The following is a 25,846-nucleotide window of genomic DNA, read 5'->3' as shown; positions in this document are numbered from 1 at the left end:
GTTTGGCCCCGTTCTCCATCTTGTGGGACAGGACGGCCCCAATACCATACGGGGATGCATCACATGTGACGAGCAAAGGCTTTCCAGGATCATAGTGGGTTAGTAACCCAGACGACGACAATTGTTGCTTTACCCGCCGGAAAGTGGTTTCTTTTGCGGCTGACCCCAAACCCAGGTATGATTTTTCTTTAGCAGAAGGTGCAAAGGGGCCAGCGTAGTTGCCAGATTGGGGAGGAACTTCCCGTAATAGTTTACGAAACCGAGAAAAGAACGAAGATGCGAAGTGTCAGTCGGGGCGGGGGCATGTTGAATTGCACACACCTTCTCTGCGACGGGGTGCAGACCTTCGTGGTCCACCCGATAACTTAGGTAGACGACTTCCTTTGCCTGAAACATGCACTTTGTGCGACGTAAACGGACTCCAGCCTCCGAAAGGCGTCTAAGGACAGCCTCCAGATTTTCCAAATGTTCCTGCTCCGACGTCCCTGTAATCAAAACGCCATCTAGGTAGACAGCCACACGTGGTAAACCTCTCAAAATGCCCTCCATAACACGTTGAAAAATTGCGCAGGCAGAGGATACTCCAAAGGGCAACCGTGTATATTCATACAGGCCCCGGTGTGTATTAATCGTTACAGATGGTCGGGAGGCAGGGTCCAGTTCCAAGTGCAGGTAGGCGTGACTCATATCTAATTTTGTGAACGAGAGTCCACCTGCAAGTTTCGCGTAGAGATCCTCTATGCGAGGCATTGGATATTGGTCGAGTCGGGAAACTGTATTCACTAAGTTTATCGTCGCCACACAAGCGAACTGTGGCATCTGGCTTCATTACAGGTACAATTGGTGCTGCCCAGTCAGCAAAACGGATGGGCCTGATAATACCCAAACTCTCCAAACGAGTGAGCTCCCCTTTTACCTTCTCGAGCAAGGCGTAAGGCACTGGGCGCGCCCGGAAATAACGCGGCGTGGCTCCTGGTTCAACTTGGATATGGGCTACGGCCCCTTTTATTTTCCCCAAACCAGGCTGGAATACATCTGGGTATCGTCCTAGCACCTCAGTCAACCCTTCAGAAACTGTTTGGAGGATGTGCTGCCATTGCAACCGCAAATGGCGCAACCAGTCCCGACCCAACAGGCTGGGCCCATGGCCGCGCACCACGATAAGTGGGAAACGCCCCTCCTGGCGTCCATAGACAACAGGGGTCATTATAGTTCCTGCAATGTCCAGTGGTTCCCCCGTGTAGGTGGCCAACTTGGCCTGTGAGTCGGTTAATGTAAGGGTCTGTATACCCTGCTTGATGCGGTCGAATGTCCTCTGGCCGATCACTGAGACCGCTGCGCCAGTATCCAACTCCATCTCAAGCGGGTGGCCCGTACTGTCACCTTAATGGGGGCCACACGGGGAGCTGCCACACGATGCAGCTGCAGGCAGTCGTCCTCCGTCTCCACGTCCTCAGGAGTAGTCGCCGCAGGTTCATCCACATGGAAGGTACGGCCTCTGGGCTGGTCCCAGTTTTTCGGTCGGAACGCCGGCGCCTCTGGCGCCCCCAGGACCGCCGTCCGCGACGGGGTCGGCGCCTACAAGTCTGACACGGATATGGCTCCACATCCATTGGCTCTGGAGAAGGCTCCCTTCGGGGAGGAATGTCCGACGGCCACTGGCGTTGGTCCGGACATTGCCTCGCCCAAGGTACCGCAGGAGTGCGGGGGGACGTTTTCGGACGGAAGGGGTTGCACCCCAAGGCATGCACTTCCATTCCCTGTAGCTCCTGTACTCCTCGCTCTGCGCTCTCTCGGGACAATACTATTTGAATGGCCTGTTGAAAAGTCAATGTTGGCTCCGCTAACAACTTTCTCTGGGTGGCCGCATTGTTAATACCGCAAACCAAACGGTCGCGTAACATTTCTGACAAGGTCTCACCATAGTCACAGTACTCCGCAATCCTGCGTAGCCTGGATTAAAAAAATCGGCAAGGGATTCTCCAGGGGTCCTCTCAGCGGTATTAAACCGGTAACGCTGGACTATCGTGGACGGGGTTGGGTTAAAATGTTGCCCTACTATATTCACAAGTTCATCAAACGTTTTGGTGTCCGGCGCAGCTGGGTACGTAAGGCTCCTAATCACCCCAAACGTATGCGGGCCGCAGGCGGTGAGCAATATGACCACCTGGCGCTCGTTTTCGGTGATATTGTTACCCCGGAAATAGTAACGCATCCGTTGTGCGTACTGGTTCCAGCTTTCCAGCGCAGCATCAAAAACATCCAAACGTCCGTACAGAGGTATGGTATAATAGAAAACAACTTCCAACCTGTATCCAACAAAAATCCAGGGAGATGGCTTCAGCAGTGTAGACAGCTATTCACTTTAACCTTCGTCGCCAGTTTTGTAAGGGCCACGAAGAATCCAGCACGAGTTTTAAGGATACAAAGTAATAACATTTACTTACTATAACATATATATAATATATATATATATATATATATATACACAGCAGCACAAGTAGGCAGGTTATAACACTCAACAACTCTACAAGCTTTGCAATTAACCGCATTATCATTACCAAATGTTCCATAAGATTGTCCTCATTTAATTCTGAACTATCCAGTCATTGCTGGCATATCCCTAACAATTATTGCTCTTCCAACCCTGCACACGCATCTTGGGAGTTCCTCAAAGATCCATCTTTGGCCCTTTCATCATCTTCCCTAGACAGTGCAGCACTATCTCGGTATTACACTGGTGTATGAGCACAGAAATCTATGTTGAAATTCCAGTGCAGCACCGAGGGAGTGCTTTTGGTTGAGACATTAACCTTGGTCCCATCACGTTCTCACTGCTGTTAAGGCGCTGAGGGACCAGGTTCGAACACCGGCCCTGGGTCACTGTCCGTGTGGAATTTGCACATTCTCCCCGTGTCTGCGTGGATTTCACCTCCACAACCCAAAGATGTGCAGGTTAGGTGGATTAGCCATGCTAAATTGCCCCTTAATTGGAAAAAAATAATTTAGGTACTGAAATTTTTTTTTTTTAAAATCCAATGTTGTTGGCGTTACCTCCATAACCTTACGAAATAGAATATAGCTCATAGAAATCTCCGATCTTGAAATCTGCCAGACAAGAGCTGCTATTTCAGGCTCTGATCTGTTGCAAATCAATGTCCGAATTCACTGCTCATCAGTTTCAGCTGTGTAATGAATTCCTGTAACAAATCCTGAACCTCTAAATTCTACTTTTCCTATGCCTGTGGGGACGCTAATGATCTAATTGTCCAAATATATTGAGTAGCTGTGGTTTTACTTGCATCGTTGATCATTTTTGTCTATTTCTGTTTCTGCAGCTAGCAGCATTGCGCAATGAAATAGAAATAAGAATGAGAAATAGTGTAAAGGAAGGGCAAACGGTCAGTGCTGAGGTAAGGATAATTGCGTGCAATTATTTGCACTTCTAAAAATATTCATTCAATACTTGGTTAAAATGGAATTATATTGCCTAGATTTTGAATGAAACAGGACAATAAATAATAGCTTACAATGTAAAGTTTCTGTAAACCGTAGTTGCTTTGGATATGGGGCTATGCTTTGTGATAATTTTTTTACTTCCTCAACCACTGTACAAGCTTTGCAATTAACCGCATTATCATTACCCAATGCTCCATAAGATTGTCCTTACTTCATTCTGAACTCTCAATTTTGAAGTTGTTGGTCTTGTTTTTATGATTCACAGACCATCTCATTAAACGTGAAGGGTCCAGGTCTGCAGCGAATGGTACTGGTCGATCTGCCTGGTGTTATCAGTGTGAGTATCAGAAAGCAATTCTTTGTTCTGTAAACGAGAACTGATGCATCTAAAATCAAGGGAGATCCAGCAGAATTTCCTTCTCGTGAGCTAATTACATCTATCGGTGTTAGAAAAATGATCATAATGAATAAATGTTCTAGCTACGTTGAATGCCAAATAGAACATGAAGTATTTGGATCAAAACTTTGATGATATTTTGCACTCTTTCCCATGTGGTAGCTTGTTGATGTGATCACGCTCTCCCCGTGTCTGGGTGGGTTTCCTCCCACAAGTCCTGAAAGATGTGCTGTTAGGTAATTTGGACATTCTGAATTCTCCCTCTATGTACCCGAACAGGTGCCGGAATGTGGCGACTAGGGGCTTTTCACTTCATTGCAGTGTTGATGTGAGCCTACTTGTGACAATAAAGATTACTGTTGTTATTATGTGCCCCATGATGATTGGGATTGGATTTGTTTATTGTCACGTGTACCGAGGTACAGTGAAAAGTATTTTTCTGCGAGCAGCTCAACAGATCATTAAATACTTGGGAAGAAAAGAAAGTACATAATAGGGCAACACAAGGTATACAATGTAACTACATAAACACCGGCATCGGATGAAACATACAGGGTGTAGTGTTAATGAGGTCAGTCCATAAGATGGTCTGGTAACAGTGGGGAAGAAGCTGTTTTTGAGTCTGTTCGTGCGTGTTCTCAGACTTCTGTATCTCCTGCCCGATGGAAGAAGTTGGAAGAGTGAGTAAGCCGGGTGGGAGGGGTCTTTGATTATGCTGCCCGCTTTCCCCAGGCTGTGGGGATTCGCAATGTACAGAAGAGAAGCTACTAGCATTTGGAAGTGCTGTCTGTTACCATTGAAAGAATTTGAAAAAGTGTTGGACCTTGTTTTTTGTGTCAACAGTTCTCCTTTGACTAATGTGTCACATGTTCGCATAAAGATTATTGTTTATCGCAAGTACTGTAAATGTATTGTTTGAATTTGCACTTGAAGATATAATTAACTATAAAATTTGTTGACAATTTTCATTCTGTTATGCAGAGCTTGGACCTTTTACAGGATGATGGCAAGAATGTTTTCTATCATGTTACTAAACTTTATGGGTTTTTTTCTCTATGTTAAAGACTGTAACATCAGGAATGGCCTCCGACACCAAGGACATCATTTTTAGCATAAGCAAGGCTTACATGCAGAACCCTAATGCCATTATCCTTTGTATACAAGGTAAGAATTTAAAATTAATGTACTAAGAAAATTGGCTGGTGAGAAACTTAAATGCTCAGTATACTTTGACAATAAAGATAACTTAATTAATCATTGTACACTTAATTAATATTTTGTTGCGACGTAACATATTGAAGCAAAGGGGTGCTGACCGAATTTTCCATTTTAATTTTTAGTATCTATGTAAATTATGCATTAATGATCTATACACATTGCAAAATTATGGTTAACATCAAAATTGCATATTTGTATAGCGCATCCTGTGGCTATCAGATAGAAAAATTGCAGCCAACATTCTCTGCCAGCAAAAGTTAACCCTTAGTTTCTGTATTTTGTTAATGATTGAGGAGAACTTATTGCTCTCTTTAAATCTGATCCACCTAAGTAGATAGGATGTGTTTATGGTTTCATCTGAAGAATGTATCCATACAGCAATTCCACATTACTGCAATGAGCAGAAATTACATGCTTATGTCGTTGTGTTGGATTTGAACTCTCAGCGTTTTCACTCATGGGTGAAAGTTCTACCAATGGAACCAAGTTGAAAATTGTTGCAATCGGAAGTTTATACCTTCATTTTGCCTTGCAAAACTAACTTAGCCCAATTCTAAAAATTAACCCTAATTTCAATATAAGCAAATTATTGCAGATGCTAGAATCTGAATCAAAACCAGAAAATACTGGAGAATCTCAGCAGGTGTGAAGAGAGAAGGGAGCTAACGTTTTGAGCCTGGGTGACTCTTTGTAAAGATTTTTCAAAGCATGATTTAGATATGTTGTTTGCTGGAATTTAGGTAGGATTTCCACCATACTTTTGGTCCCTTGAATTATATAAATTATCACATGCTGAACTAAATATATTTACAGATTTTAAATAAAAGATCATGTTGTTGTAAAGAGTAAGCACATGAGGAAGTTTTAATGAAGTGCACTTAATTTGACATTTTCTATGTGTAGGATCTATTATTTTTCAAATCCGAGACGAGGGTCTGTTGGTAGTGCGAGATTGAGTTTTATTGTAAAAATCAAGTTAGTACACTTCAAAAAAGAAAAGAAGCAAAAGCCCAGCAGGGCATAAGGAAGAAAACAACTGGAGGAGAACAAAGGCGAAGAGATGGGCAACACTTGTGCCAGTAACCTTATACCTATGTTTTATACTACCTCATTCTTTGCCCCCTATTGGTTTACTAGTTTTAAATTGTGAATAGTGGTCTCTACCATCACTCGCATTGATATCTAATTTACTGGCTGTACTCCCTTTTCAGTCTAACTGAGAGGCTGGCATAAGGTTTCACCGGCAAGCTGACCTTGACTCACTGGGAACAATGCAGCTTGTATTTCAGCTGCAGTTACAATATTTTTAAAACTTGGATTTTGACTATTTCCTACACTATGTGACCACTTAGAATAAATTCTCGAGCAGGCGTACGTACGAATTAGTAACAGGAGTCGGTCACTCAGCCCCTCAAGCCTGTTCCACCATTCAATAAGATCATGGCTGATCTGATTGTAACCAGCACCACATCCGATAACCTTTCACCTCCTTATTAATCAAGAATCGATTGAGCTCTGCCTTAAAAATATTCAAAGACTCTGCTTCTTCTGCCTTTTGAGGGAGAGAGTTCCAGAGACTTGCGACCCTCAGAGAACATATTCCACTGGTCTGTGTCTTAAATGAGTGACCCCTTATTTTTAAAAAAGTAACCCCTGGTCTTAGATTCTCTTGACAAGCGGCAGCATCTGCTCCACATCACCCTGTCAAAAACCCTCAAGATCTTAAAGGTATCAATCAAGTCGCCTCTTACTCTTCTAAACTCGAGTGGATACAACAAAGTATAAGATATTTGAATGAGCAACACATTTTTTACAAATTGCATATTTTCCCGACTTGCTATGGGTTTTCTGTTCTGTTTTCAGATGGTTCAGTAGATGCTGAACGCAGTATTGTAACTGACTTGGTTAGCCAGATGGACCCACAAGGCAGAAGGACCATTTTTGTGTTGACTAAAGTGGATCTAGCAGAGAAAAACCTGGCTAGTCCCAGTAGGGTAAGAGCCTTGCAACTTTGAGTAGTTTCAAAATATGTTTGAAACAAGCTTCTGTGGTATTTTGTTGAACAAGTTATATGTTTTATACCTTGTGAATAGCAGATAAATTCATAATGTTCCTGAATATCATTTATTCATTGCTTTAAGCAACGTGAAATGTTCACTGTTTGGTTGCCCTTGTAGCCTATTTCATTGTTTTTATTACAATAATCCAGTTCAAAATGCAAATCGGTGAATTACAGTTGCGTAAAAATAACATCTGAACAAAGCAAGTGTGCTGGGATGTATGAAGTCTTGCGGACAGGAGGGGAGGGACGCATTAGTTTAACCAGCCATTATTTCTCCCCTTGCCTCCCATCCAAAAACAGAAACAAAAACACTGCTTCCCCCTTTATAAAGCAGTGGTGTATTTTTCAACCCCTCCGTTTTGGTGTGATTCAATTTTCTATTAATTCTGGAGCAAACTCGAGATAGGATGAACTCTTAAGGGTTAGTTTATTGCACACGTTCAAACACGGGAGGAGCAACATAGCCTCATGTTCACTTGTGCAGTAAAAGAGTGATAGAGAAAAGGAAGATTTAAAGGGCAGCACGGTGGCACAGTGGTTAGCATTGCTGCAGTTGGCAGCACGGTGGCGCAGTGGGTTAGCCCTGCAGCCTCACGGCGCCGAGGTCCCAGGTTCGATCCCGGCTCTGGGTCATTGTCCGTGTGGAGTTTGCACATTCTCCTCGTGTTTGAGTGGGTTTCGCCCCCACAACCCAAAGATGTGCAGGGTAGGTGGATTGGCCACGCTAAATTGCCCCTTAATTGGAAAAAATGAATTGGGTACACTAAATAAAATTTTTTTTTTAATGCATTGCTGCGTACAATGCTGAGGACCCGAGTTCAAATCCTGGCCCTGGGTCACTATCCATGTGGAGTTTGCAAGTTCTCCCCATGTTTGCGTGTGTTTCACCCCCACAACCCAAGATGTGCAGGATAGGTGGATTGGCCATGTTAAATTGCCCCTTAATTGGAAAAAATAATTGGGTACTCTAAATTTTTTTAAAAAGCAAGATTTATAGGGCAAAGACCACAGAGAAAAAGATTATTGGTTCACGTGAGTCCACAATCAAAGTCCAGTGAGATATCCTTTCACAGAGGTCTGTAGGTTGAAAACTGATGCTGTATAATTCACTTTTTCAGGAGAGTTGATGTCACATGAGGAGATGGGCACACAGAGGTGAATCAGTCTTGTAGGCGATGGTACAAAAGTTCTCGGAGAAAGGGTAGAAGGGGCTGGGTATTCAATCTGAGCAGAGTCCCTTCTCTGTGCTGCTGTTTGTAGATGGTAAAATGGCCATTGAGGTTTCAGTACAGAAAGGCAATGTAACTGGTTCCTGGCTTATGAAATGCAGACAGCCTTTGTATAAATCTCTTTGAATTTGGTCTCTATGGCTCAGTGGGCTGTTAGTGTCTGCTCAAAGAAATGAGTCGCAAGTTTGTCTGCTACTTCCATGATAGCTCCTTTTGTTCAGTGCCAGAGACAGAAATAGCTTCAGCAATTTCACGGTCTTTGTCCAGTTTTTAAAATATTAGAAATTAACCAAGAGGAAGTCTACATAGATATATTATAAACATATATAGAGAGAAAACTTGGTGCCCTGACACTAGCTTCTCGTTTACTATAAGCTGCTGGGTACAATATTCACTGGACCTCTAACTCTAAACCAACCAGACATGGTGTACACCTTTATAAGATATCCCTAACTACCTGTTAAACACACTCTGGATAACTAGCTTGAAGATCATATAATTCACAATTAATATGTTCCACATACTCCTATTATAGTTATGGGTGGATGAGATTAATTGGAGATAAGGTGAGGTCTGAGTAACTGTTCTTGACACCAAGGCAGCGTTTGACCAAATATGGATTTAAGGGGTGGGGGCAGAATTCTCACTGGTTGTTGTCATGCCTCGCGCAAAGGATGATGGTTGTGGTTGTTAGAGGCCGAATATCACTGCAGACATTCTCCAAGGCACTATCCTCCGGTCTGGACATCATAAGGTCTGAAGTGAGGATGTTTGCCGATGATTACATGGTGTTCATTTAAGTTCCATTTCCAACTCCTCAAATAAAGCAGTCTAGGTCCAAGTGCACCAGGACCTGGACAACATCCAAACTTGAGCTGCAAGTGGCAAGTAACATGCATGCCACACAAGTGCAAAACAATAAGCACCATAATTGAAAAGGTTTAACCACCTCCCCTTGACATCCTGCGATATTGACATTGCTGAATCTCTCACCATTGACATCCCGACTGTCACTCTTGAACAGAATCTTAAATGGATCAGTTACATAAATATGTGGCTGCAAGAATTAGTCAAGAGGCTGGTAATCCTGTTGAAAGTGACTCGTCAACTGATTTCCTGAAGCATTTCCACAGGCACAAGTCAGAACTGTGATGGAATACTCTTGCCTGGAATGGTGCAGCTCCAACACTTAACAAGCTGGGCACTATCCAGGCAGGACAAAGCAGTACACTTGATCAGCATCTCATTCACCACTTTACACACTCACTGTCTGTACCACTGGTGGTACATCATGTGTACTCTCTACAAGCTACCCTACAGCAACTTGCCAAGGCTTTTTCAACAACACCCTTAAATTAGAAGGGCAAGTGCAGTGGGTGCCTGGAAACATCTTGGAAATGTATCGCAATTGGCTCATCATCACTCGGTCAAAATCCTGGAATTCCCTCCCTAACAGCACTGGGAGTATCTTCACCACATGGACTGCACTGGTTCAAGGCGATAGCTCACCACTACCTCGTCAGAAGTATCGAGAGGTTGACAATAAATGTTGGCCTTGAAAGAAATTAATTTCAAATGTGAATATAATCAAGGGCAACTTAGTGAATCCTAAGGAAATGAATAAAGAATGAGGTAGTTTTAAAAATCAGATACTCTTGAGCAGGACCATTGGAGTCAACATGGCCATTGCTCTGAAACCTTCCAGTGTTCAGTGAAAAACCAGCAGTCTTGTCTATCCATTTTTCAAGGCAAACCACACTCTAGACCTGACACAACTCACAAATTTAAAACCTATCTCATCTCTCAAAGTTGAACTATGCATTTGCTATCTTGGTATTAGCTGTCTTGTGACTTTTTCTTCAGACATGCACTCTTCCAATTGATATTTAAATTCTAATTTAAGTCTATGATTATGCTATAGGTAATACATTATTACATCAATGTATGCACACTGATTATTTAATACTCAACTTGATATTCAAGTTATCTCTGAAATATTTATATTGTACAACTCCAGATTCAACAGATTGTGGAAGGCAGGTTGTTCCCAATGAAGGCTTTGGGTTACTTTGCGGTTGTTACGGGAAGAGGTAAGCAAGGCACATCGCAATTCCATTGCTTAGTTTTAAAAACATCTCAAACGTTAATTCAAATTCAGTTATGGCACTAAATGCATCTTTTGTCAGAAAAACTTACTGCTCAAATGCTTTCTGAAATTAGAATATGAGCAAACAATTTTTTTGCACTAAGAAGTAACAGCATGTAGTTGTATTGTACTAAAATATAAATTTATATTGAAATGCTTGTATATGTTTTGTGTTTTAACCAGGCAACACCAATGAAGGTATTGATTCCATAAAGGATTATGAAGGAGATTTCTTTCAGAATTCAAAATTGTTGAAGTAAGTTTTTCAACTTTTGGAATTTTGATTTGACCGTTTCGATTACTTTGGCAAAAAGTGCAAAGTTAAAACTTGGTGTTACACAATTGAAGGTATAACATGCACACTGCTACATGGAGGAAAATTCTTCTTTAGTTTCAGGTATCTAAACAGAATGGCTAACAATGCGATTCAGTCTTTTAACAAAGACGTTCTATAACAAAGTGGAGATATTCGATAGCTTTGAGTTCCTGGGGGGTCACCATCACCAACAGTCTGTCCTGGTCCAGTCACATTGATGCAAGTCAAGCCCAACAGCATCTCTACTTCCTACGGAAGCTAAAGAAATTCGGCATGACTGCATTGACTCTCACAAACTTCTACAGATGTGCCACAGAGAGCATCCTATCCGGCTACATCACAGCTTGGTATGGCAACTGCTCAGCCCAAGATCGCAAGAAACTGTAGACTGTGGTGAACTCCGCCCAACGCATCACAAAAGCTTGCCACCCGCACATTGATTCTGACTACACCTCCCGCTGCCTCAGGAAGGCCGACAGCATTATCAGAGACCCTTCCCACCCAGGCTTTGCCTTCTTCCAGACACTTCCATCAGGCAGAAGATACAGAAGTCTAAAGACCCGCACATCCAGACATAGGAACAGCTTCTTCACCATAGCTGCTAGACTAGATTTCATAGAATTTACAGTGCAGAAGGAGGCCATTCAGCCCATCGAGTCTGCACCGGCTCTTGGAAAAAGCACCCTACCCAAGATCCACACCTCCACCTTATCCCCATAACCCAGTAAACCCACCCAACACTAAGGGCAATTTTGGACACTAAGGGCAATTTAGAATGGCCAATCCACCTAACCTGCACATCTTTGGAATAATAATCTTCATCAGTGTCACAAGTAGGCTTACATTAACACTGCAATGAAGTTACTGTGAAAATCCCCGAGTCGCCACACCATGGCGCCTGTTCAGGTATACTGAGGGAGAATTCAGGATGTCCAAATCATCTAACAGCACATTTTTCGGGGCTTGTGGGAGGAAACCGGAGCACCCGGAGGAAACCGACGCGCACACGGGGAGGATGTACAGACTCCGCACAGACAGTGACCCAAGCCGGAATCGAACCTGGGACCTTGGAGCTGTGAAGCAATTCTGCTATCCACAATGCACAATGCAGTGATGCCACTGAATGACTCTCCCTCGGACAGATCTGTTCCCTGTAAGAACACTATTCACAACGTCCTATGCTGCTCTTGCTCATGTATTTGCTTTGTTTAGCCCCTTGTTCCGCAGTAGAACCAATCACTGTTTGTCGATGTACCATTTGTCAATGTACTCTGTTAATTATTCTTTTTTTTTTTCTCAATAAATTTAGAGTGCTCAATTCATTTTTTCCAATTAAGGGGCAATTTAGCATGGCCAATCCACCTATCCTGCACATCTTTGCATTGTGAGGGCGAAACCTACGCAAACAAGGGGAGAATGTGCAGACTCCACACGGAGAGTGACCCAGAATCGGGATCGAACCTGGGAACACTGCGCTGTGAGGCAGCAGTGCTAGCCACTGCGCCACCGTGGATTATTCTTTTTTTTGCCAACTATGTAGGTACTGTGTACGTTCCCTTGGCTGCAGAAAAATACTTTTCACTGTACTTTGGTACATGTGACAATACATCGAATCAATCAAATCAATGTGACTCAGCCTCGTGTGCACTGCAGTGATGCTAGCTGCCACTCAAATCCAAAGTCCGAGCTCAAACTCCTACAAAGTCCTGAGCTCAAGCTGCTCCAGCCAACAGCTCTTCCTGCCCATGTGATTATCCAAGAATAGGGGCACCCTGACATTCCCACATGTAACAGGATGTGCATTTCACGGGTCTGGCAAGCTCTGCTATGCGTCTATTAGACTAGCATAACTTAACAGAAATAACAAGATTTATTAATGACTTGTCTTTAAAAATATGACTGCTGAGTTTTTACTCTTTCACTTCCTCCCAAATCTGTTACTTTGCTCCACCACTTCCAAGCTCCTCCAAATCTGTTTCCTTACCTCTCCAATCTGATATTATATGTTATGCAGGCCTTAAAGAGATGGCCCTTTCTCCGACTTCTCACTTTTAAAATGTATTGCATTTGTGAACTAGTGCCATATCATGTTTCTCTTGTGGGAATCGTCAAAAGGTACCCAATGTCTCTAAAAAGCCTTGTAGGGTGCTGAGTGCTGCACCAACAAAAATCAAAAAGCTCAAAACCATCCTGAATAAAGCAGCCTGCTTGATCGGCACTTTGTCTACCACCTTGAACATTAATTCCCCCAACTACCATCTACAACATGCATTGCCACAACTCACCACGGCTGCTGTGACAGACCCTCCAGACCTGCAACCTCTTATCACCCAGAATATCAAGGATAGTAGCCACATGGGAACGCCACCTGAAAGTTCTCCAAACCACACACATTGGAACATATTGCAGTTCCCTCACTGTCATTGTCAAAATCATGGAACATTCTTCCTTACAATGAGTATACCTCCAAAAGATAGATTGGCGGCACAGTCACACAGTGGTTAGCACTGTTGCTTCACTGCGCCAGGGACCCGAGTCCGATTCCCTGCTTGGGTCACTGTCTGTGAGGTGTCTGCATGTTCTCCCTGTGTCTGCGTGTGTCTCCTCCGGGTGCTCCGGTTTCCTCTCACAAGTCCTGAAAAATGTGCTGTTAGATGATTTGGACATCCTGAATTCTCCCTCCGTATACCTGAACAGGCGCCATGGTGTGGCGACTCGGGGATTTTCACAGTAACTTCATTGCAGTGTTAATGTAAGCCTACTTGTGACACTAATGAAGATTATTATTATTATAAATTTCAAGAAGGTGGACTGAAGGTCAAATAGGATGTGCAATAAATCAGTGACGTGCACACCCTAAGGACAAATAAATAAGTACAATGAATGTAATCTGGAAAGCTATACAATAATTAAAATAATATTTATTTTAATACAGTATTTAAAGAATTTGAGTTAATGTTATTTTCAGCTTAAATTACATTATTTGAAAAATGCAGCTGAATTTTCATCACAATTTTACAGCATTAATAAAGAAATTGAAAGTCCTAATATGCCTTGATAGTCTGTCAGTTATAAAATGGTTCTTGTCCACAGTTTTAGGGGGTTTGAGTTAAATTTTGATCTTTTTTACTTACTGATATAATTATTGATAAGTATAGGTTAACAGTGCACAAATTGTAAATTGCGTTATTTATATGTCGAAATATATAGCTGGGGTGAAAGCATGTTTAAATCATGCCAGGCTTCACTCTGGGATCTAACTAATATCAGCTGGGATCATAACATTTGATGAATGAAGTCTTCACTGTATCTCTAATATATTACAATTTCTTACAGACAGGTTGCTTATGACTCCTTTGTAAATAGAGGAATTATATTACAAGTATTGTCGTTTTGCGACCAATGCGTTGAGAGTTTATGAAAGCTATGTGCTGGAGAAAGTACTTTTATAAATTTATTTAAACACAAGATGGAGCTATACCCTAATTTAGTGACTACAGCTTGATTCATTCCAGAGATTTGAACATTCAAGCCATGTCAAATGTTTATAGCAGTTTTGTTTGATAACTTCCTGGAAGCAAAGTTCTCTTTGAGTGAACAAAGAAATGTACAGCACAGGAATGTAGAGGAGTATATCCAAATTATAGATGAGGATATTAGCAGAAATCCTGGCAAAGTTGTTTCTTTCCAAAGACCCTTTTGGAAATTCAAGGTTTCTTCCTCTACTTTCCCTTTTTGCAGATCCAACGAAGCAGTCCAAAGACAGAGTGGTAGCTAGCTGTGACTCAATCTCTTACTGTTTCCCTGATATGGTTATGATTTTGTAATTGAGGCCCAAGCTGATTCATGTTCAAAAGTACGCAGCTGATCAGTTAGAGTTCAGGGTCCTTCCTGCCATATGGTAGTCTATTATTGTTAAATATTAATGCTGTTGAGTTGGTGTCTCATTTTAAACTCGCCTTTCATTGTCAGCAGTAATGTGTGCCTTTATTTTGTTTCTCTTTAAGTTGGTGTTCGAAACAATAAAAAATAGGAGCAGAAGTAGGCCATTTGACCCTTTGAACCTGCTCTGCCATTCAATGTGATTATGGCTGATCCTCTATCCCAACACCAGACTCCCGCTTTCTCCCTATTCCCCTTGATGCCTTTAGAAATCTATATATTTCCTTCATGGCCTCCAAAACCTCCTGTGGTAGAGAATTCCACAGTTTCGCTATCCCCAGTGAAGGTATTTCTCCCTATCTCAGTCCTAAATGGCTTTCTCTGTATTCTGAGACTGAACCCTTGTTCTATACCCTCCAGCCAGAGGAAACAAGGTGCCTGCATCTAGTCTGTCCAGTCCTATCAGAATTTGATTTGTTTTATGCATTTTGATGATTTCATGCCCCTTTTGAACAATGGTAATGTCACTCAGCTAGTAATTCAGAGATAAAGGCCAACACTCCTGGGACACAGGCTCAACTTTCACCATGGCAGCTCAATTAATAAAATATGAAATTTAAAGTTAGTCTCACTGATGATGACCATGATCCTATCATTGATTGCTGTCAAAACCCATCTGGTTCACTAATGTACACTAAGGGAGAATGGCCATAAATGAAGCCCAATGAGAAGAAGGAAAATATTTCAAAATGTGAAGAGCGTCGCACCACAGCTTTGATTACCCATGCTCCCAAAGTAATGTTAAAGATCCTAGCAAATAATTTGGAAGTCAAAGCAAGCCATTACATTGGCTGTGCTCAATTTGATTTCAAGAAAGTTTGTGAAACAAGAGCGGCTATAGCAGTTATGAATATTAATCTTGGAAAGCATAGAATACCAGCAAAGAGGTGTTATACCTGCTTTGTGGATCGTGAAAAGGTTTTCAATTGTGAGCTGACAAAAGCTGTTCAAAGTGCTGGAGGCAATCAGAGTTAATTGGAGAGATAAAAGAATGATTGTAGCTCTATAATTGCAGCTCTATAAATGGAACAGATTGTTACAACCTAGCCCGTATTTGATGAAACCGAACCCGGCGTAATAGGGCATGGGGGAGGGCGGGGAGACGAGGCTATCTATCATTGCTGTTTAACAGCCACATGGAATCCATGATAAAAGAAGCACTAAAGAAGTACAAAAAGGTTTCAAAGTCAGAGATCATTTGGTAAAGCTAGTGACATTTGCAGGTGATCAGGCCATGATGGCTAGCGCTGCAAAAAGTAAAGCTGCTAATGGATCGAATGAATGAAGTAGTGAAATCTTACAGAATGAAACTTAATGTAAAAAAGATGAAAGCTGTGAATATTAGATGAAATATTGATGGAAAAACAGTGGGCACAATAATTGGTCAACAGTTGGAAGTATCACAGTTTAAGTACCTATGAGGTGTCTTGACAGGAGATAGTTACAGCCATAAATAATTGGAGCAAGAATCATAGAATAGAATTTACAGTGCAGCAGGAGGCCATTCGGCCCATCGAGTCTGCACCGGCTCTTGGAAAGAGCACCCTGCCCAAGGTCAACACCTCCACCCTATCCCCATAACCCAGTAACTCCACCCAAGACTAAGGGCAATTTTGGACACTAAGGGTAATTTATCATGGCCAATCCACCTAACCTGCACATCTTTGGACTGTGGGAGGAAACCGGAGCACCCGGAGGAAACCCACGCACCCACTGGGAGGATGTGCAGACTCCACACAGACCGTGACCCAAGCCGGAATCGAACATGGGACTCTGGAGCTGTGAAGCAATTGTGCTATCCACAATGCTACCGTGCTGCCCCTCAGCATTGCTCAGAATAGCAATGGTAAAGACTGCATTCGCCAAACATAAAGATCTGAATAAATAAATTACCAAGACAGTGATTTGGAGCGTCTTTGTGCACAGGGTTGAAAGGTGGACCTTGAGAGATTCAAAAGTTTTCAAATGTGGTTCTGGCGAAAGATAGAATGTGCTAGTGGAAAGAACACAAGAGCAATGAAGACGTTCTCATGATTGTGGAGGAGGACAGATCATTCGGAAATATCACCGGGAAAAGGCAACAAGGTTGAATTGGCCGCAGTCTGAGGCATGCAAACTTGTTGAAGGATGTGATTGAAGGAAGTTTAGAGGGCCATGAGCCAAGAGGAAGAAAGAGAATGACGATGACAAGACAACCTGAAGTTGAAAATGGGAGGCTAAAGAGGAAAGCGCAAGACCATGAGGCTTGGAGATATGTGTAGAGGACCTGCCCTTGGGCAGACCATTACTAATGTATCAGATTTTCAAATGGCATAGAATATTTTGGCACTTTTTAATAAACTGGATGATTGAACACTGAAAGCTTTGAATCTCAATTAAGTTTCTGAGTAGTAACCTCTGAGTGGAATTTATTTTGCCCAATGTGGAGTACAACCTCTCTCCCCATAGTGTCAGATTCCACTTGTCTAATTCCAGAGAGCTCAGGCAGGGTTGGCATGGAGCTCCAAATATGTGCATGGATATCAATGGAGTGTAGCCAACTGAAACAGTGTGGCGTTACCAGGCACTGGTCAGCTTCTAGCCACTTGGTACCCTGTCCATCGGGCTATTGACTTGCTGGATTTATGAAGCAGTGGGAAGAATCTGTGCGGCCAAGTGGCAGGTTGCATCAGTCGGGCAAACTAATCAATCGTCAATAGCACTCTGGACTAATGTGGACCGGTCCCACTTAAGTACTCAATCAACAGATTCATGAGAGGTCCTGAACTTTTGTCATTGAGTGTGAAATCTTTAATCTACCTTGTTCCCAAAGGGACTTTATTTATCTCCCTCAAGTAGGATAGTCTATTCTTACTCTGAAAGATTTCGCTCTATATGGGCCGAATGGCCTCCTTCTGCACTGTAAATTCTATGATGATATATCTGCAAATATGAATGGCAACAGGACAATTTGAAAGATGTAGTGTTACACAAAATATTATACTTCAGTGGATTTATGGCTCCCATTCAGTGTCAGCTATAAATACTTGTTTACTTTGTGCTTTCATGGTTAAAATGCTTATGGCTTATGATTTCCTTGGAAACCTTGGTGAAGGTATTGTCTTGTGGTTTTTCAGGTAAATGAAGGCAGTACTGTATAACCTTTATATGTTTTATTTAAATATCAGCAATTCTCTGCCGAGCTCAATACAAGTTACTTTTCCTTTTCCTCCCAGTTGAGGGTGTTCATTGTAATGTACAGTCATTGTCCTCACCCATTGAGGAGCGAGAGTGGGTTGACTTGTCTAAGCACTTCTCATGATGGCTATCAATACTCTTTTGCAGTTGGCTTGACTTTCCTGAAGCATTCTGCTGATTTATTTTACTCTTCTCGCTGACCTGGTTGGGAGCTGACAGACCTCCGCCAGGATGAATGGGGAAATTGTCTTTGAGATTAGAATTTAAGCTGACCTCTCATATAAAGTGAACACTGGCAGCTACCACACTACTAAACGATGAGCAATGAAAATGCTTTTGGTAAATCATTTGGGATCTAATTATCATGCCTTTTACATACATGCTATGGTGTATGAGACTAATTTTGAGTTTCTTTACATTAAAGGACAGGGATGCTGAAAGCACATCAAGTGACAACTAAAAACCTGAGCCTAGCAGTTTCGGACTGTTTCTGGAAAATGGTGCGTGAGTCTGTGGAACAACAGGCTGATGCGTTTAAAGGTAATTATAAATTATAACAACATTCTGGTTTTTAATCAAATTCACATGAAAACTGAATTTCAATTTGAGTTAATATTTGAAACACAAACCATACTTTTTTATAATTATGTGAAAAGTTGACTTTTTAGGTGTGTTATGAAAGGGAACCTAAAAAGTTCTTTTGTCATTTAAACTATATCTTGGAAGGCATAGGTACAATTCCAGTGAAAATGTTTATAAATAACCAGAAAATGAAGAGTTGCTTTAATTTTTTTGCATTGTGATTTTGGGAGATAGAAATAGAAATCTGAAAAATCAGATTATGTTTTTGATTTATGGGCAGCCCTAGTTTCTGCACACAGTTCAAATTTATTAATGATCACCTTTCTTCATTACGTTATTAAGCATGATCCCAGTAGTAAAAAGCTGGAGGAGTTCTTGATGCCTGTTTGCTTTTTATTTTGATCTGCCTGTCATGTCTGCGTTGGCTCTCTGCAAGAACAATTCACTCCCCTGCCTTATCCTCAAAACCACACATTTTTTCTCGCTTCAGATCTTATCCAATTCTCTTTTGAAAACCATAGTTCAATCTGCCTCCACCACACTCTTGCATGTCTGGGCTGGATTAGTCGAGTCTTTAGCCAACAATTTGACCATAGCAGTTAGATTTATTTTTCTAAGTGAAAATTAAGTAAATGAGAAACTTGTAAAAATGCATGTTAAAAGAAACATGTTTGTAATATGTAATGTTCCTGTACCTTGCTTGAACTTTAATTAGTCAGGGTGATACCGTGCATGGCCAGGATCAATTATTAATATAATTGTTGAAGAAGGCCATTTGACCTATTGTGTCCGTGCTAGTTCTCCTAAGGAGCAATTCACTTCCTGCCACTTCCCTGCCCTTTCCCCATATCCCTGCACATTCTTCCTTTTCAGATATTTAGAAAACGTGGAAAAATTTACAGGACAACATAGAACATACAGTGCAGAAGGAGGCCATTTGGCCCATCAAGTCTGCACCGACCCACTTAAGCTCTCGCTTCCACCCTATCCCCGTAACCCAATAAGCTCTCCTAACCTTTTGGACACTGAGGGCAATTTATCATGGCCAATCCACCTAACCTGCACATCTTTGGACTGTGGGAGGAAACCGGAGCATCCGGAGGAAACCCACGCAGACACTGGGAGAACGTGCAGACTCCGCACAGACAGTGACCCAGCGGGTAATCCAACCTGGGACTCTGGCGCTGTGAAGCCACAGTGCTAGTCACTTGTGCTACCGTGCTGCCCACAAAAGGAGTTTATCCTGCCCATTGAGTTGTGCTGGCTGAAAACCAAGCCACCCAGCCAAATCGCATTTTTCAGTATTTGGCCCGCAGTCCTGGAAGTTAGGGGACCTTAGGTGCATATCTAGACACCTTTTACATGAGGTGAGGTTTTCTATCTCTCCTACCTTTTCAAGCAGTGAGTTCCAGACCACTTTGTCTAAGCGTCTGAGCTGACACTCCGCTGTTGGGTTCCTGCCTTGCCGAAGGTGCTGTCTATTTGTCGGATTGAACTTTCAGATTCCCTGATCTATATTTAGGCAATCCAGAGATTTGAGTTCCTAGGCAGAGTGCTCTTTCGGTGGGCCGGTGCAGACTTGCAGGGCCTCCTCCTGCACTGTTGGAATTTTATGGAAAGGCAGATGTGTGATTAAAGCTGGAATCTGGTGGCGTTGTGGTCGCAAGTTCTGGAATTTGAGGCAACAGTGGAGAGAGCAGTCAGATTTGGAAATGTGGCAAAGACTTTGGAGATCCTATGTAGGGAAAATGGGTCTTTGTAATATATGGAGTGAAATGTCGGGGAAGCAAATGAGTTATTAATGCCCTTTTAGGTTTATAATTGCGTGGGACTCTGAAGAGTTGTTGTCGCACCTCTTAGTAAAATATTTCTATAGTATGATGCAGATTGCTCGATACCCATAAAAGATTTGCTTTTCTCTTGTGCTCTTGGAGAGAGAATGTATTGGCCTACCATTTAAAATAAGGTGGAGAAAAAGAGTGCACGCAATGTATATATTGAATTTCAAATGGATGACTGGAATATGTGCGTTGATATAATAACATAAGTGTATGCACATAATATGGAGATGATGTTTGAGAGATGTGGAGACCAGTTTTGCAGCTTGGACAAATTAGGATCTGCCATTCATTTTAGCTGCTTAACGTTTTAAGAAGTTTGGAGGTTGTTGGGAAAAGTAATTGAGACAGGGTCTGATGAAACTTTGTGCTGCCAGAAAGTGAAATTAGCCCAAGATATTTACTGTCATAACGTATAATACAGCAAAATCAGCCTTCTATAATATAGAAGTTAATGAAAAATGTGCAAGAGGACTTGTATTTTTAACTGTGGACCCATGTATTTGTCCATCATTTTTGTGCATAGGATTTTAATTTCATAATTGAGTCATGGTCAAAAAGAGGGGTATGTAAGCAGCAATTACACACTTTCTGAAAAATGAAACATTCTCCAAATTCAATAACTTCTGATCTAACAGATCCCAAGGAGAGTTGCTTTTCAGTGGTCAATAGTGTTTGTGGCAAGCTAAATGTTGTTATGCAGTGTCTGTTCCTGTAATGCTGCCTCTACAAAAAGCTTACAATCTAACCAGCTCAATTGAGTGGCGGACGAGCTGTGAGGATAAGATCATGATTTACCCCATTGGGTTTGGTAAATAACCTGGTCTGTGAAAAAGAAAAATTAGAATGTTGAGTGCTGAATAACGAGCTTATGGGATTGAGCACATTGAAAGAGGATCTAAAATAATATTTCAAATGTTATACAGCCATTTCCCGAAGCATAGTAAATGTGGAACAGACTAAATCTGGCAGCGCATATTCCAGATTATGTTGATCAATTTTCCTACCATAAATTTGATATCTAGTAGTGCTTAGGCGTGCATGATTAGATACATCTATTGTCAGCAGAACAGGGATGACAAGCTATGCCAAGTTACTGAGATGCACTTTAAGGGTAAATAAATTATACAGGCCTCCCAGACGCTTGTTTCTTGACAGTGGGAAGCGGCACACCGTTCGCTCACAGCGGGATTCTCTGTTCTCGTCTCTGTCAATGGGGAACCCACGGGCGGGGGTGCACTGCTGCAGGAACCAGAGAATCTTGCCACCAGTGAGAGGTCGGACAATTCAGGCCACACTCCTTACTGGTAACTTTATTGTGCATCAAAATGTATTATTAGCTTTATATAAAATAATTGTGTATTTTATGCCTTGTGTTTCAATATGCTTCATATTTCATGAATTATTTTCAAATAAAGTAACAATATGATATCCACTTAAATTCCAAATCAATCCATTTGTGACGATATCGATTGAGGAAGAGGTATTAGAATAAAAAAGAGCATCCTACTATTCTGTGAAGAGTACCATGAGATCTGTAATGTTTACTTGGCCACAGATTTAACCTCAGACTTTGCTACGCAATTCCTATCTGCAGTGAAATAACAACCTAGTTTATGGTCAAGTGTTGGACAAGTTCTGACTCTGAGGCCAGGAGTGCTGCTTACTTTTTCTTTTATTCGTCCATGGGATGTGTGTGTCACTGGCTGGACCAGCATTTATTGCCCATTCCTGAGGGTATTTCAGAGACAACCACATTGCTGTGGATCTGGAGTCATATGTAGTCAGGACGACATATTTCCTTCCCTAAAGGACATTAGTGAACCAGATGGGTTTTACAACAATCGACCATGGTATCATGGTCACCTTTAGACAGTTAATTCCAGATTTTTATTGGATTCAAATTTCACCATCTGCCGTGGTAGGATTCGAACCCGGGTTCCCAGAGCATGACTCTGGGTCTCTGGATTACTAGTCGAGCGATAATACCACTACGCCACTGCCTCCTCTACTGAGCCAAACTGAAATGCCTATAATGGCCAGATATGTAATAATCCAGATTTGCTTATTAGTTTTCTGAAGGGTCCCACTCAGCAAAGAAAATTAATGGTTGACAATACTCTTTTGATCCAAAAGTTGATACCATGTTATCGTATTTTTATAGTCACCTGGAAATACAGAAGTTGAATATTTCTTTAAAAAAAGACATGCTGTTAAAGCATTTTGTCTTGCACTCATTAGGATAGAATTGCAAGAATACTATATCTCAAAGGGAAAGTCAATTTATACTGCACGAGAAGAGGCTTTGGTTGATTGGTTGGCAAAAAGACCCTGATTGGTAGAGGTATTGCCATGGAGAATGCACCAGGCAACAGTTTTTAAAAAAAAAATATGTTTATTAAGAATTTTTCAACAAAATGTTCAACCATACAACCCCCCCTCCGTAACAAAAAGAAAAGAAAAGTCGCATAGCAAGACATAAACATATCAAATCAACATAATACAGAACTTTGTACATTGGATTCCTCCCGCACATATCAACTTTCCTGAACATTTATGTATTTTCTTGCTCAAGTGCCCCCAGGAAGACCCCCCTTCCCCATCCACCCTTCTTTCCCCCCCGGGTTGCTGCTGCTGCTGACCAAACTTCATCTAACGCTCCGCGAGATAGTCTAGGAACGGTTGCCACCGCCTGGAGAACCCCTGCACAGACCCTCTCGAGGCAAACTTTATCCTCTCCAACTTGATAAACCCTGCCATGTCATTTATCCAGGCTTCCACACTGGGGGGCTTCGCATCTTTCCACACTAACAAAATCCTTCACCGGGCTACCAGGGGCGCAAAGGCCAGAATGCCGGCCTCTTTCGCTTCCTGCACTCCCGGCTCGTCGCACCAGGCAACAGTTAACTACAAAGCAATTGTTATCCAATTGCAGAACCACATCTAATGTTGGACACTATGTTCCGGGTTTTACAAGCGCAGGCTAGTTGAGTGCAGTCAGTACTTTGTCTGTTGTAAGCAGCTGAGGCGTGGTGGACTGAAAATCATTTTGGCTTGACACTAGTTTCACCTGTTGCTCAAAGTTTTGAGGCACCTTACTCCCCCAGGGTAGTCTGAGGTAGACTGGGTACTTTTCAGGATCAAATGTGGTGGCCTTAGGCTTATTCGCTAGTTTGCACGTTATACAGCAAGCCATTACCCTGCAGGATAGCTTTAATGTGCACTAATTTGGCATCACGTTTGCATGGTGGGCAAATAGTTTGGCCCCTATTTTCAAGGATGTCGGTAAGGCCAATCTTTTATGGAACTGTAGGAATCTGAATGCATATATTAATGAATGAAAGTGGGCTTGCAGTAGACTGTAGTAGAGAACATTATGGCAGATTTCTCAACCAGCACACTGAAGAAATTGAGCTTGTTTGCTCCATTTCAAAGCTGAATTTGAGCACAAGATGGAGCCCATTAAGGTGTATAAGGAAATTATTACATACAGCTGCAGATTCAAATATGGCAAACCTATCATCTGTATATTGGAAATATGCAAGATGTAGGAGCACTTTTTCTCATGGAAACCGATGATAACAAGAATTGGGCCATGGGAATCCAATGGCACCATCATCTATTTGGGAATATATGAAACATTAAAACTGAGCTCAACGGTGCGAGAAGCTGAGTTTGGATACACGTTTGGATAATGGTGACATATCTAGATTGCATAATATAGTCATATGCTGCACATATCTATGGTCTCCTTGAGTGTTACATTAATGCATAGGCTAGCAATGTCAAACAAGCATGTGGACACAGCATTGCCATTGATATGCAAGTTCTATATTGTATTTACAAAGGTAAAGGAATCCTTTACTGTGTATGTGGAAAACTTGCTCAGAGCTGGTTATTTTGGCCAGTTCGTGTTGTGCAGAACTAGTCATTGATAAGATAGAGCATAAAAAGGAATCACTTTTGTGTGTTTTGGGCGGCCACACGTATGTGAACAATTGTGCACAATCCTGATTGTACTAAGAATTACACTAACAATAAATTTAAGATTACAAGTCAGACTCCCAATGTGGCTCGCTTACATGTACTAGAAAGCTACATACATTCATCAGGCCTTATTCTTTGCAAACAGAATGAGCATGTTCACACATTTTGCCTTTTTGAACTAAACAAAGGCTTGGGAGATGGCTATTCCCTGGTGTCATGTGAGTGTCCCTTTTAAAAAAGGTTTTGTTTTACCACATGGACAGTCGCATAACAAACATTCATGATACTGGTTCATTCCCCATGACTAATCAGAGTCAACTAGCCTTCTTTGAATTTAAACAAAAGATTGGTAGTCCCTGGTGCATTTTCCATGGCAATGCCTCCACCAATCAGAGTTCACTTGTTAACCAATCAGCACCCTCTTCTCATCCAGTGTAAATTGTTGTTCCCTTTGAGATTTGATAATGTTGTGATCTTTCACCATCATGTCTCTTTTTCAACAGTGCCTTAATACTGCTAACTATTGGACTTCTGTTTTCTAAGTGATATTAACGCAATGTTTCCTTTTGGAATTGTATGACAGCAGCGGCAATTATGATTACATCAGGAGAGCAACCAAAAAATTTAAACAAGTTGGAATGCAGCTATGCTTTCCATTGACTCTTTGAATAATAGTAGTTTCCAAATTTTGGGAGGCTGTCAGATGAAAGTCAGAAAATGTAATCCGATTGCAGATGATTGTTCTCGCACTCATATAATTTTGAAATATTTCCAGTACCAAAACGAATTCTAAGAATCATGCAGTTCAGCAAGAGAGATCCTATCAGCCTTTTCAGGATTTTACACAGCAATGCCAGAGTGGAAAATAACCTTATTTATTGCACAAGTTAGTTGTGGCTCCTGCTTTAACATGTTAAAGTAACCACTGTTTACAGTGGGGCACTTCACAGTTCAGATAATTTTATCACCTTTGACTTAGAATTTGTATTATGTATTACAACTAAGTCTTTAATTTTCTTATTTCAGCCACTCGATTCAACCTTGAGACTGAATGGAAGAACAACTATCCTCGGCTGAGAGAACTGGACAGGGTAACTTTCAATTCTCTGTGAATTACTATGGTATGTATAATTAAATAATTCATTCTAAAACTTGATATTTGTTTTAATAGAATGAATTGTATGAAAAAGCGAAGAATGAGATTCTGGACGAAGTGATCAGCTTAAGCCAGGTTACTCCAAAACACTGGTAATGTTGTTTTATTTCAGAACGATAAAGTGTATGTTTTTTTTTTTAAAGAAGTGCAATCCAATTGGAATGTTAATTCTTACAATGAATGTAAATAATCTTAGCCTGCAACTATCAGTATCAGACATACCTGTAGAGCGGTACTCAATGCTGTCTGCACTGCTGCAGGTTGCAGTAAAGTCAGCAACAAAGTGTCACTCTTGTAGCTAATTTTTAATTTTAGGAGAGCGTGAGCAGGAGCTTCT

At 41.6% G+C, this 25,846-nt stretch overlaps 1 protein-coding gene across 5 annotated transcripts in view; it reads left to right on the top strand.

Annotated features, from left to right (window-relative positions):
- Positions 1 to 25,846, top strand: part of opa1 (OPA1 mitochondrial dynamin like GTPase) — a 141,583-nt gene that overhangs the window by 43,567 nt on the left and 72,170 nt on the right. For all 5 annotated transcript variants that reach the window (XM_072474308.1, XM_072474306.1, XM_072474307.1 and 2 more), the window contains 9 exons: positions 3,339 to 3,413; positions 3,725 to 3,796; positions 4,921 to 5,020; positions 6,938 to 7,068; positions 10,383 to 10,455; positions 10,695 to 10,767; positions 18,371 to 18,486; positions 25,380 to 25,444; positions 25,525 to 25,601. In XM_072474308.1, the coding sequence (XP_072330409.1) occupies positions 3,339 to 3,413; positions 3,725 to 3,796; positions 4,921 to 5,020; positions 6,938 to 7,068; positions 10,383 to 10,455; positions 10,695 to 10,767; positions 18,371 to 18,486; positions 25,380 to 25,444; positions 25,525 to 25,601 (782 nt within the window). The remainder of the gene's footprint in view (positions 1 to 3,338; positions 3,414 to 3,724; positions 3,797 to 4,920; positions 5,021 to 6,937; positions 7,069 to 10,382; positions 10,456 to 10,694; positions 10,768 to 18,370; positions 18,487 to 25,379; positions 25,445 to 25,524; positions 25,602 to 25,846) is intronic.

The sequence above is a fragment of the Scyliorhinus torazame genome, chromosome 14 (assembly GCF_047496885.1).
Source record: "Scyliorhinus torazame isolate Kashiwa2021f chromosome 14, sScyTor2.1, whole genome shotgun sequence".
Lineage (NCBI taxonomy): Eukaryota > Metazoa > Chordata > Chondrichthyes > Carcharhiniformes > Scyliorhinidae > Scyliorhinus > Scyliorhinus torazame.
The sequence above is the reverse complement of the archived record's forward strand: the minus strand, read 5'-3'. Positions and strand labels throughout refer to the sequence as shown.